The 12086-nt window shown below is 36.6% G+C and overlaps 1 protein-coding gene across 3 annotated transcripts in view; it reads left to right on the forward strand.

Moving 5' to 3' along the window:
* The window catches only part of LOC133527363 (proton-coupled amino acid transporter-like protein CG1139), a 61359-nt gene that overhangs the window by 39524 nt on the left and 9749 nt on the right, over positions 1-12086 (forward strand). For all 3 annotated transcript variants that reach the window (XM_061864326.1, XM_061864340.1, XM_061864332.1), the window contains 3 exons: positions 5875-6025; positions 6871-7080; positions 11761-12033. In XM_061864326.1, coding sequence (XP_061720310.1) covers positions 5875-6025; positions 6871-7080; positions 11761-12033 — 634 coding nt within the window. The remainder of the gene's footprint in view (positions 1-5874; positions 6026-6870; positions 7081-11760; positions 12034-12086) is intronic.

A 12086-nucleotide genomic window follows, 5' to 3' on the forward strand; every position in this document is an offset into this window, starting at 1 on the left:
ACATGCAATCTCTTTTCATCCGTCACTTTTAGGGCCCAACACTCTGATCCATACATGACGACAGGTCTTATAATGGTTTTATAAATTTTACCCTTCAGTCGGAGGGGCATCCGGGCGTCACAAATTGTTCCCGTGACCTGTCGCCATTTCATCCATCCTGTGCTAATCCGGTTTTTCACGTCACGGTCAATATCGCCATCGCACTGCACGAGCGAACCGAGGTACTTGAAATCGGAGCAGACCGGCAATGTAACGCCATCGAGGTCTATGGCAGCGAAACCGGAGAGACCGCCGAAATAGCAGAACATATGTTCAGTTTTAGATCTGCTGATCTTCAGGCAAAGGAATGGTATCGGGCATTATCCATAACTATACATGTGGGTTCAGTTAGATTGGGAATTAATTTGTGCGTAACCCATTTCCTACAATTATTTTTATTCATCGAATCATGGTAATCTGCTTTTTTTCTTTATCATTATATACAGAAGTGCATTAGGAAAAAATCCGGATGGTCCACCGGCATGAACAATAATATGTCGTTTCCCTGTTGACACGGCTTTCGATACTCCAGGTTCATTTTCGCTCTGCCAACATTTGGCGTGGTTCAGAGAAGTATGAATGTAGGTCTCGTCCAAATAAACTATAGGCATATTTTTATCTCTTACTTCTTGTATTTGATCCAAATAACTTTCACGCCAACCCACAATATCGGAACGCTCCATCAATATTGAACGTTGGTTTCTGCATTTTTTTATATTTGAATCCCAGATTGTGCATTAGTTTTCGTGAGTACTCTCTGCTGCCTGTAAATCCAATGTCTTTTTTCAAAGCAGTGAGCAGAGTTTTGATACTCGGTACTTGTTTTCGCACGGCATAAAATTCATGAATTTTATGGCTTATGACACATTTATTTAAGTCGTCTATTTGAATTCTCTTTTTGTGTGGCGCTTTGTTTTGTACAGGTGGCAAAGTCAAGACCGTCTCATTCTTTTTAGAAATATTTTTTATCGTCGATCTACATAAACCTTAAATGAAATATTAAAGTTTAAACCAAACAACTAACCAGTTCAATACAACCGCACTATAAAATGTCAATTACGGTCATGTTCACAACCAACTTTAAAACATTGTTTATTGGAATGCTATGTAATCCTTCGTCTTTTATTGCATTCACTAAAAAATTTTTCGCATCTTTGGAAATTTTTATTGGCATTTTTGTAATAAAACCGTTTATATTTGAATATATTCGTAGATATTTTCTGTTTGTTTACATCGGTGACATTGGATGACATCCAACGTTTGAAATTGGTTTGAACGAGATCTTATTATAAGTAGTTTCTTTTTAATACGTCATAAAATTAAGAAAAAAATTTTTTTTCATCAAACCCATACGTGTGGGGTATCTAAATCTATGGATAGGTCTTCAAAAATGATATTTAGGTTCCAAATATCATTTTTTTCTAAACTGAACAGTTTGCGCGAGAGACACTTCCAAAGTGAAAAAATGTGTGCCCCCCCCCCCCCCCCCCTGTAACTTCTAAAATAGCAGAATGCAATAGCAAAATCTAAAAAAAAATATGATATATATTACCATGCAAACTTCCACCGAAAATTGGTTTGAACGAGATCTAGTAAGTAGTTTTTTTAATAAGTCATAAAATAAAAATATTTTTTTTTCATCAAACCCATACGTGTGGGGTATCTACGGATAGGTCTTCAAAAATGATATTGAGGTTTCTAATATCATTTTTTTCTAAACTGAATAGTTTGCGCGAGAGACACTTCCAAAGTGGTAAAATGTTGAACGAGATCTAGTAAGATTTTTTTGAATACGTCATAACTGGTAACCTTCATGCGCGAGTCCGACTCGCACTTGGCCGCTTTTTTATTATTATTTTTGTTTTAGACAAGTATAATTTAGTTAAAAAAATGTAGTTAAGATTATCACCTATACACCACCATATTACAATAAATAGTTATAACCGAGCAAAGCTCGGTCGCCCAGGTACTGTAAGCTTATCGGTCACACTTGGACAATAAACAATAAATGCATCCGTTATTATCTTTCATATGGTACCTATTTTACAGGAGTTCAAGAAGTGTTTCATTCCATCCCCCCTATTAGAGATGTATTTTGGAGTAATATGGGAAATATTATTTAGTCACGATTTATTCGTCGGCAACTTTATTCTGCTCCTGTGCTGTTTAGTGATTTCGTATTTTGTGACCTTGGCTATGAATTACCGGAACTTTATTGTATTTTTTTTTAATTTTTGGTACAAGCTTTTATCGCTGACTCTACTTTGTTTTTCACATGCATCTAATACTTATCGAGACAATTGTAACAACTCCAAACACAATTTGTTTGCGTGGTTTTATCACAGAGTTCCATGGCCATTTTCTGTCTTCATCGTCAGATCAGCTCCATGTTAATCATAATGTTGCATTGTCATCCGATTTACATATGTATGCAAAATTTCATCTTAATCGGAAATCGGGAAATGGGTCAATTGAACTTCCAAGATGTGACCCAAAAAACAACAACAATAAACAGAGATAGTTAAATATGTAATAAAAAGTAAAAATGTTCATTCCTACAAACTGCAATTTTTTTTGATAGGCACAGAAAAAAGATGGTTAGTAAAATTTTTGCATAATGTTGTTCAACTGGCCGGCTTCATAAGCGGCGATTTATTTACCGTACGCGCCAGGCCAGAGACCCATAAGCTAAGTCATACGTTTTAGCTAAAAAAGGTTTGTATGGTGACCCGGCGTATTGTGTACGCTCGACGGGTCTTGGCCATGAATGGGTTAATTAGGTATACAAGTGCTTCAACATATCTGATGGCAAGGAATTAGACCGGCTCACTGCCGACAACGGCTCACTGAGCAGCTACGGACCTCCCGAACCTCTTTTGAAAGTTACTGCAACGCTTCTTGGTAGTTACTATAAAATACTCGTTTCTCGTAATGTCACGTCATGTTGTCTCGTATGTTTGCGGTATAGTCGTTAGCTTTGTAGCTGGCCCCTAGCGGGTAATCCTTTGTCTATTGTTAACTGAAACCGCGCGTGCCACTACCTGAAAAAAAAGGGTCGTATATATTCTAACTGGCATCAGAGCGCGGGCTAGTCCAACGCTCAAAAGACCAGTGTAGGTTAACGCGCCTTTGTTCGCATATCGAGGATACATTTTAGACTGGTTCGGTAGCGTTCGACTCGCAGGCACTCAGTAACCGTAGAGGGACCACACAAGAAATCGCAAATTATTGTTCCATTTGTTCATTTTGAATCTTATTTCAATAGGGTTGTTTCCATCTACAAATCTCAGGGTCGAATTATATCCCAATAAATTCTTTTGGATTATAAGAACATGTTAAACTACTTTTAGGGGACCTGTAATGACCATATTTTTGTAAATATTGAATTTAAAATATCTTTTGGCACACGTCACGTGACCAAACTCGAAACGTCATTGAAGATTCTGATGACGTCACAACTCTCGGATTGACACTGTTGACAGTTAGGCGATAAACAACAAATGACAAATGTCAGTTGACAGTTCGTATCTTCTACGTGTGTACGAGGGTTGATTGGAAAATTCACGGCCTGGCCAATTAAAAAAAAAAACTTTTTTCTTTTTTCTACCGCCATTTTGAACTGTCATTATTCAACTGTCTTCCTGCGAAATTTCAATTGGCGTCTATATTTAAAAGCAATTTTACGGCATATTTAAAGTTACGTGTCGGTAGATATCGTGAAAATGGAGAAATTACCTGCATAAAAAAGGATTGACACCGAAACAAATTTATGATGATATGCAAAGTACATTAGGGCAATCCTGTCCATCATATACGATGGTGAAAAAATGGGAAGCTGAATTCAAGCGTGGACGAGATAGTATCGCAGATGACCCTCGTCCCGGGAGGCCAACAACGGTGACACGGACAATGTGGCAATTATATGCGAAATGATAATGAAAGACCGGCGATTAAAGGTGTGGGCAATAGCTGACATCGTAGGCATCTCTTATGAAAGAACTCAAAATATTATAGTCAACGAATTAATTTTTTCCAAGGTGTCGGCGAGATGGGTCCCGAGGCTTCTTTCAGTGGAACAAAAAATCGCTCGCCGTACTAATTCACGTGAATGTCTAGACCTGTATGAAGCCGATACTCAAGACTTTTTGGACAGATTTGTAACTATGGACGAGACGTGGGTCCACCACTATGTATACACCAGAGACCAAACAGCAATCGAAGCAGTGGGTTCGTCCTGGATCTCCGCCTCCCAAAAAAGTCAAAGCAATTTTGTCGGCCAATAAAGTCATGGCATCTGTTTTCTGGGATGCAAAGGGAATAATAATGGTTAACTATCTCCAGAGAGGTAAAACTAGAAATTCCGCCTATTATTGCGAGTTATTACGCAGATTACGCGAGGCTCTGAAGATAAAAAGACCTGGAATGTTGACAAAGAAAGTTATCTTCCACCAGGACAATGCACGTGTTACTAATAATACACGTCACTAAAATCGATGGCGGAGATTGCCAAATGTGGGTTTGAATTATTGTCCCACCCACCCTATTCACCCGATTTAGCACCATCGGACTTTCATCTGTTCCCCAATTTAAAAAAAACATATGGGTGGTATGAAATTTTCAAGCAACGCCGAGGTCCAAGCTGAGGTGGATGCCTATTTTGAAGGTCTCGAGGAAAGCTTCTTCAAAAGTGGTGTCTGGAATCCAGATGGAACAAGTGCATTCAACTCGACGGGGACTATGTAGAAAAATAATAATAAATTAAAAAACCTCTGTTTTGTTTTTAATATTCAGGCCGCGAATTTTTCAATCCACCCTCGTATGTAGTTATGTGTCAAACCGTAAACTGTGACGTCACACAATTTTCAAAGAGCGTTTCGGGCGCGAAAGCATCTGTCAAAATACATTTTGTTAAATTAGCATATTTAAAGCCGTTTTTAGTATAAAAGTTGAATTTTAGGGCAACTTTTAGTTAATATAGAACGTGATACAAGCGTTTCGAAAAATTGGAAACAACCCTATTTATCATAGGAGTTGTAATTCAATAACCGGTTAAAGTGACCAGACCATTTTTTCTGCAGGTATTGGCGCGCGCGGTTTTAGTTAACAATAGACAAAGGATAAGCCGCTAGGGGCCAGCTACAAAGCTAACGACTATACATTGCTGCTCGGTATAATTTACAAATTAATTACGGGGGTCATAAATAAGTGTAACTTAAAAAAAAACTTAATTAATGATTACACGGATACATACTATATCTGGTGTAATTTATCACCCGTATTGGATTTACACACTGCACTTACTGGGTATACATATGTTGATATGTATACATAATTATAGCGATTACTTGGAGTACGCTGGTAAAAAACACTGTTCTGGTAAAAACAAGCTCACATTTTATGCATTGCCCTGTAGAGTTTATTTTCCTATGGGTATGGGTCTATAAAAACGTTTAGATAAATGCGTCATCGAACGTTGAAAGTGTACAATATACATATATATATGTATATATGTTAGTAGACGAAAAATGCGCTTGTAATAAATGATATACCGTCGCACTTATTCTCACAATTTCTGATAATTTCTAACACATGTTTATAGTTTGTAAATTTAAAGTGATCCGATCAGTCTAAGATTGAATAAGATAAGACGTTTAGTAAGTCGATGAACACGCAGCCAAACGGGTTTATGTATCTAGGATTGCCCGAAGGCCTCGATTTGGCTTACAATTAGATTAGACCAGGGTTAATTACAAAATATACTTATGATAGCTAATAGTAACTAATATTTTAAAATTATGTACGTCTATTAACCGCACCGGGTATATGAATATGCAGTTACTTGGATACGATGCTGCACATCTTCCGAGGAAACATCGGGTCGGGGCTGCTGGCCATGGGCGACGCCTACAAAAACGGCGGCATCGTCTTCGCGCCCATCATGACGGCTATCCTAGGCGTTATTTGCGTCCACGCGCAACATCTGTTGGTAAGTCATGAATTGAAGTTTAGGTAATTAAAATGTAATTTCCTATATTCGATTATCCGGTGACACTTTCAGCTTAATTGAATTTGATAGATTAAGATTTCTTTAGTGTGGATCTAGAACCTACTGAATATCTACTATTAGTAAATAAAATATTAGGTACCAAATGTTTACTCATAGAGCTTGCAATTCGAATATATCGAATAATCAGCCAGTTCTAGAGACCGAGTCAAAATGCCGAAAGCCGGGATAAAATCGGGGAGTAAATATTAAATATATTTCAGAAATACTTAAATACGTTGTATATCTCTCTAGATATTGAATAAGTAGGTACATCAAAATTTTCGGCTTCGTCTCATTTCTATAAATTATGGTAACTCATAGTATACCTTGTTAGGTAATGTCCATTATGACCTGATGATACGTTTGGGTGATAATTTAGCCATTTATATAAGCATTATTCTCATTTATATAAGTCTTTTAAATATGATAATAAATAAACTGATTTATAACTCATTTTCTTATTTTTTATAGTATTCGAATATTAACAAAATATTCGAATATATCGTCAAAAAACGGAATATACTTAAAAGTTTTAAATATTTGCATTCCTACTCAGAGCTCATAATGCCTACAATCCCTACATTCATCATTACGTTGAGTGATAGACCTTTGAGCGTTTTTTCTTGGATATATATAATGATATATGTCTTGGATATATAATATGATAGTTCACTAAACGCCGTATTTCATCCGCTGCAACTACCACTAGGTACTTACTAACTTACTTACCGTAAACATTCTCAAAAATAAGCAAGTATACGACATCATACCTACATTGTTTTTAGCTCAATTGTTCAGAAGAGATGCACCGCCAAACAAAAAGGGAGAAACCGCCAAACTTTTCGGAAACAGTGTCCCTGGCGTTCGAGACCGGACCCCCGCGGCTGCGGCCGCTGGCCGCCACCATGAAGGTGCTGGTGGACACCTTCCTGTGCGTCACCCAGCTTGGCTTCTGCTGTGTCTACATCGTCTTCATCGCTAATAATGTTAAAATTGTAAGTGACGCTTACCTGAACTTATGTGCTTATACATACACCGTGGGTCAATTAAACCCGACAGATTTCAAAGGTGTATTCTTGACCGCATTTAGAGATTAAAATGTCATACAATGTTTTCTGAAATTGGTCTTGTTTTAGAGATAATGACAATTTCTGTGAAAATTTGTTTCTTTTATAAATTAGTCAAAAACGCCTTTTTAGCTGTGACGCTGCCACTATGTGACTTGGTTTAGACATACCTACTGACAGATATTAAAGTTTTAAAGTAAACTCGCAATTTTCGTCTGTAAATAAATAAATAAACTTTACTTAGGTATTCGTTGTAATGATTTTTTTTTACCAAGGTGGAAAAATAAATAACGTGTCGTGTGCAGAAAACGCAAAAGGATTTTTTTTTCGAAAAAAAAAAAATTTTTTTTGCGTATTTGGCCAAAACTCATATAACATTTTTTGCTCCTTATGACGTCAGGAATGCGTGGTTAAAATCTGTCGGGTTTAATTGGCCCACGGTGTATACGAGTAAGTACCTCAGTTTTATTGTTAACGAATTAAGTGTTAAATTTTTTAATTTTAATTGCTTACATGTATGTACATATGTCAGGTCTCAGGTAACAATAAAACTGTCTCAATACATGATATCCATATCGGGTTTAGCAATGACAGATGCTCCTTATAAATAAATACATTTTATATTAAGTTTGATGTTTGAATGTGTTTGAATATGTTGTGTTGTGTTTGAATGTTGTTGTATAAACGTTGGTGTTGGTGCACCAGTGATGTAGTGGCTGACAAATGAGTTCTGAGGTCAGCAAACAAACTAAGCGTGTTATAAAACAAAGACGCAAATTATTCAGTCTTTGTCTAATCAAAATTAAAATACCAGTGATCAAACATAAAGATATTGTTTTTAAACAGTTAACTGCATAGGTATATTTAATTCGAAACTTATTAAATGAACCGGCCAAGAGCATGTCGAGCCACGCTCAGAGTAGGGTTCCGTAGTTACTCTTCCGTCACAATAAGCTAAACTGGAGCTTAAAGTATGGTAGATTGTTAACCAAGGGATGAACTGTTGCGATAACTCAAAAACAGCTAAACTGATCATATCCGCTATAGTTTTCATTTTTCATATTTTTTGGACCTATTGTTCAAAAGTTAGAGGGGGGGGGACACTTTTTTTTTCTTTCGGAGCAATTATCTCCGAATATATTCACTTTATCAAGAAATGTTTGTTGAAGACCCCTATTCGTTTTAAAAGACCTTTCCAACGATATCCCACACTGTAGGGTTGAAGCAAAAAAATTAAATTTATAGATTTTATTGTACCACTTTCTCGGCTTTATTGATTTATATATCCATGCCAAATTTCAGCTTTCTAGCAACTACCACGGAGCAAAACCTCGGACAGACAGACAAACAGACGGACATGGCGAAACTATAAGGGTTCCTAGTTGACTACGGAATCCTAAAAAAAGAGTCGGGATGAGTGGGTAGCACCAGAAACGCCATGTATTTTCTCTGTCAAAACGTGATAATACACACACGCGTCCATGTTTGCGTCGATGATAGTACTTACTATGTGATGTTATACCTACTTAGGCAATGGAAATATTGTTATATTGATTGTGAAAAATTAGTACATTACGATACAAGTGCGAAAAATAGGAAATTCGAAACGAGTGGCGATAAATTAAAACACGATCGAAGGGAGTGTTTTAAATCGACACGAGTTGCGAATTACCTATTCGCACATGTATCGTACAACGTTTTACAGTACATATGGCCCTTTAAATGTTCGACACAGTAACGTAATATGCTACTTCTCGCACTAGTGCTATAAAGTAGCCCCATATGTACTGTAAAATAAATATTGAAATGTTTGCGTAACATCGCATTGACTAGTAATAAGCGTACGGGGCACGGTGTGATTGTTCAGCTTTGCACGCTTCATCAAGCAATCGGTCGCGTCGCAGACCAATAAGTCCTCAAAAAACATCAAAAATAGATCTTTGTTCACGATCAATGTCAATATTTACCACGTTTTCGAGACGTGGCTCAGATAGGTGATTAAATTGCAATTAAAATACTATAAATATACGTAACCGAAGCTATGTTTTGTTACAACCGTGTACATATCCATTTGATCTGATAAAATAATAATATAAATATTACGTAAATTAAAAAAAAACCACGTTTTGATATATAACAAATTTATCACATATCAGTAAAAGAATAAGGATCAAAGTCAAATGGCGTTCTAAAAGATTTTATCAGGTGTCGAAAGATGGCAGCAAATTTACGTGGCTACAAAGTTTTCTTTGACAGTACACCTCTCTTTCAAATTCTCTTTGCTTTTGTCTATTAAAAATCAGTCGATAATGTGTCTGCAGGTTTATACATCTATTGTTCTTTTTAGCAGCGAAAAAATACTTATATTACTATAAACACAGTACAATTGAATGTAAAATTTAACGCGTAATAAAATAAAAAAATAGTCATACTTATACAGGATTAGTATTTTTTGAGGTATTTACATCAATAAGAACCGCGTAGAAGAATTGTGTACATCACTAGTGTTTGTTCAATTTCATATAATACATGAAGGGGTAATTTGAACTTCCAAAAAATTGAATTCAGCTGACATCTAAACTTTAGTGAGTTTATATTTAAACTATCGCCAAAATACTATTAAAATATAACTACATTCAGCGAAGTATAAATATAAATAAATATATATTCACATACTATAAATATGTGATTCACCTTTGAAAATCTTGTAAAAATGAAACCACAGTTTTTATAGAATATTTGAGGAGCCAACTCGCAGGTGCACAGAAGGTATCGTCGAAAACAAATAGCCGCGTAGATCAGAGAGCATTCTGTCTATCAAAACTATCTAAGTATCTAGGTATGGTCAAATTATGAACAAGCTTTTCCGCTATCTGAACATAGATGAGAGTGTAGAAAATAATGATAGATATTTCGATTAGTTGAAATTTCCCACAGTCTGGATTACCCCGCTACACCACACCTTATTTCTCTATATATACTTAGTAGTGTGAGTACCTACTTTCAAAAACATTATCAAAATATTTGATAAAAATAATTTGTATTATTCTCATAAAAGTTGTATAGTGGTGGGTGCTGGTAGGCTACTGGAGCCTACTTAGTTGAAGTCAGTCAACTTAGCTGTATTATAAATAAGGTTTGCACCACATTAAAGGTCTTACATTAGGTTAAAAAAAATCGTTGAAATGGACTATGGAGACCCGAAAGCAAAATACTTAAACCATTATATTTCTGACGACTCATTTAAGAAACATTTATTCCTTCGTTTACAAAATTCATTTTCGAGTTATAATACTTAAAAAATGAATTCCAGGCCGCTAAATGCAGTCTTTATTAAGTCAACAATACAGGCTATTGTTTCTATAAACAATTTAACTCTGAGTTTTCGGATTTTTAATACTACACATTTCATGCCTTATAACTATTTACAATAACTTCTGCCAAACCACAGGGCGGTTTGTTGGCAGACGAGGCGATACGTAAAGTATGGTTACAACAGATTTGGACTTAGGTTTTTGTTATCTTGGAGGCGTAGGTATTTCTACATTTTCCTAATTATGATTTGATAATTGAAATGACCAATTACAAATTATTTTCCAGCCAGTACTAAGCATAGTGGTCACAAATAGCAATTCCCACAACCTTTGAAAGGATAGCTTTTTACCAAATTTTTTTTAGAAGTCGGTTTTTGCTACACTAAGTCTGGTTTCGACTTATTAGAGATTGTTAAGTAGTAAGTACAATTTCGTCGTTGACTCTTAACCCATCAGTACGAGTAACTATATATTAGAATTCCTTTGAACATAAAGTAAAGTAATAGTACATTGTGCAACGAAAGTTTTGCGACGGTGGTAATTCCCGACACGACAGCCGTTAGGCTGTCATGAGTGTCATGACACTTGCGAAGAAAAAACTAAATTTTAAACTAAATACGGTGACGTATCAAACATTCGTCCGCCTCCTGACCGCCGTCTGACCTATTTGGCATTCAGCCACGATTAAAAACTCCCTAGGGAGTTATAGCTTATTTTCACAATTCATAACTCCCGCGGGAACAATATAGGCCTTCGTTCTTCAGTACACCTGCATGAAATAAGATCTTTTTCGAGCAAGTGTGATGAAACGTAAATTTTATTTGTGGAACACAGGAAGCAAATCAATGCGATAGTTTAATAGTGCATTGAAGGATTCCTAAAAGGATGGTCGCTTACAATTATTATATGACTCGCTATATGCTAGACAGTGGCATGCCTTTCACGGGTATCGGATGGGCCTCAATTATAATATGGCAGTAGGTGCTTTAAATACACTAACTAGGTTCTTAGGCTGATTCGTTTCTATGACTGATGACTATAGAATCGTCATCAAATATGAGTTGCTTATTTAAAGTTGACTTGAGAAATCAGAAGAAAAAAATAAAATCTGTCATAAATAAACATAGGCAAACAAAATGTTCGGATTGATTCAACGAAAATACCATATAACGATTACTCGTACTAATTTAATGTGCAACGCAGTCGTACCGTTGCTTCATTACTTATTAGCCTTGGCCTGGCGCTTATTAAAAGAAGTGAATATGATTAGGCAATTTCGGCAACCTGTCCGTAGATCTGCGAGCAGTATGGTATCCACATGGAGCTGTCGGTGCACATGATCTTCGTGCTGGTGCCGGTGCTGGCGTCGTGCATGGTGCGGAACCTGAAGTACCTGACGCCGTTCTCTACGGTGGCCAACGTGCTGATGGCGCTGGGCGTGGGCGCGGTCATATACGAGGCGGCGCACGGCCTGCCCGACGTCAGCACAAGGGACTACATCGCCTCGTGGCGACAGCTACCTCTATATTTCGGAACTGCTGTGTATGCCTTCGAAGGAATTGGTTTGGTAAGTAACGGCGAGCCTAAAAATACGCTTTGGTTTAATTGCATCTAAATATC

This window comes from Cydia pomonella, chromosome 1 (genome assembly GCF_033807575.1).
Source record: "Cydia pomonella isolate Wapato2018A chromosome 1, ilCydPomo1, whole genome shotgun sequence".
Classification (NCBI taxonomy): Eukaryota; Metazoa; Arthropoda; class Insecta; order Lepidoptera; family Tortricidae; genus Cydia; species Cydia pomonella.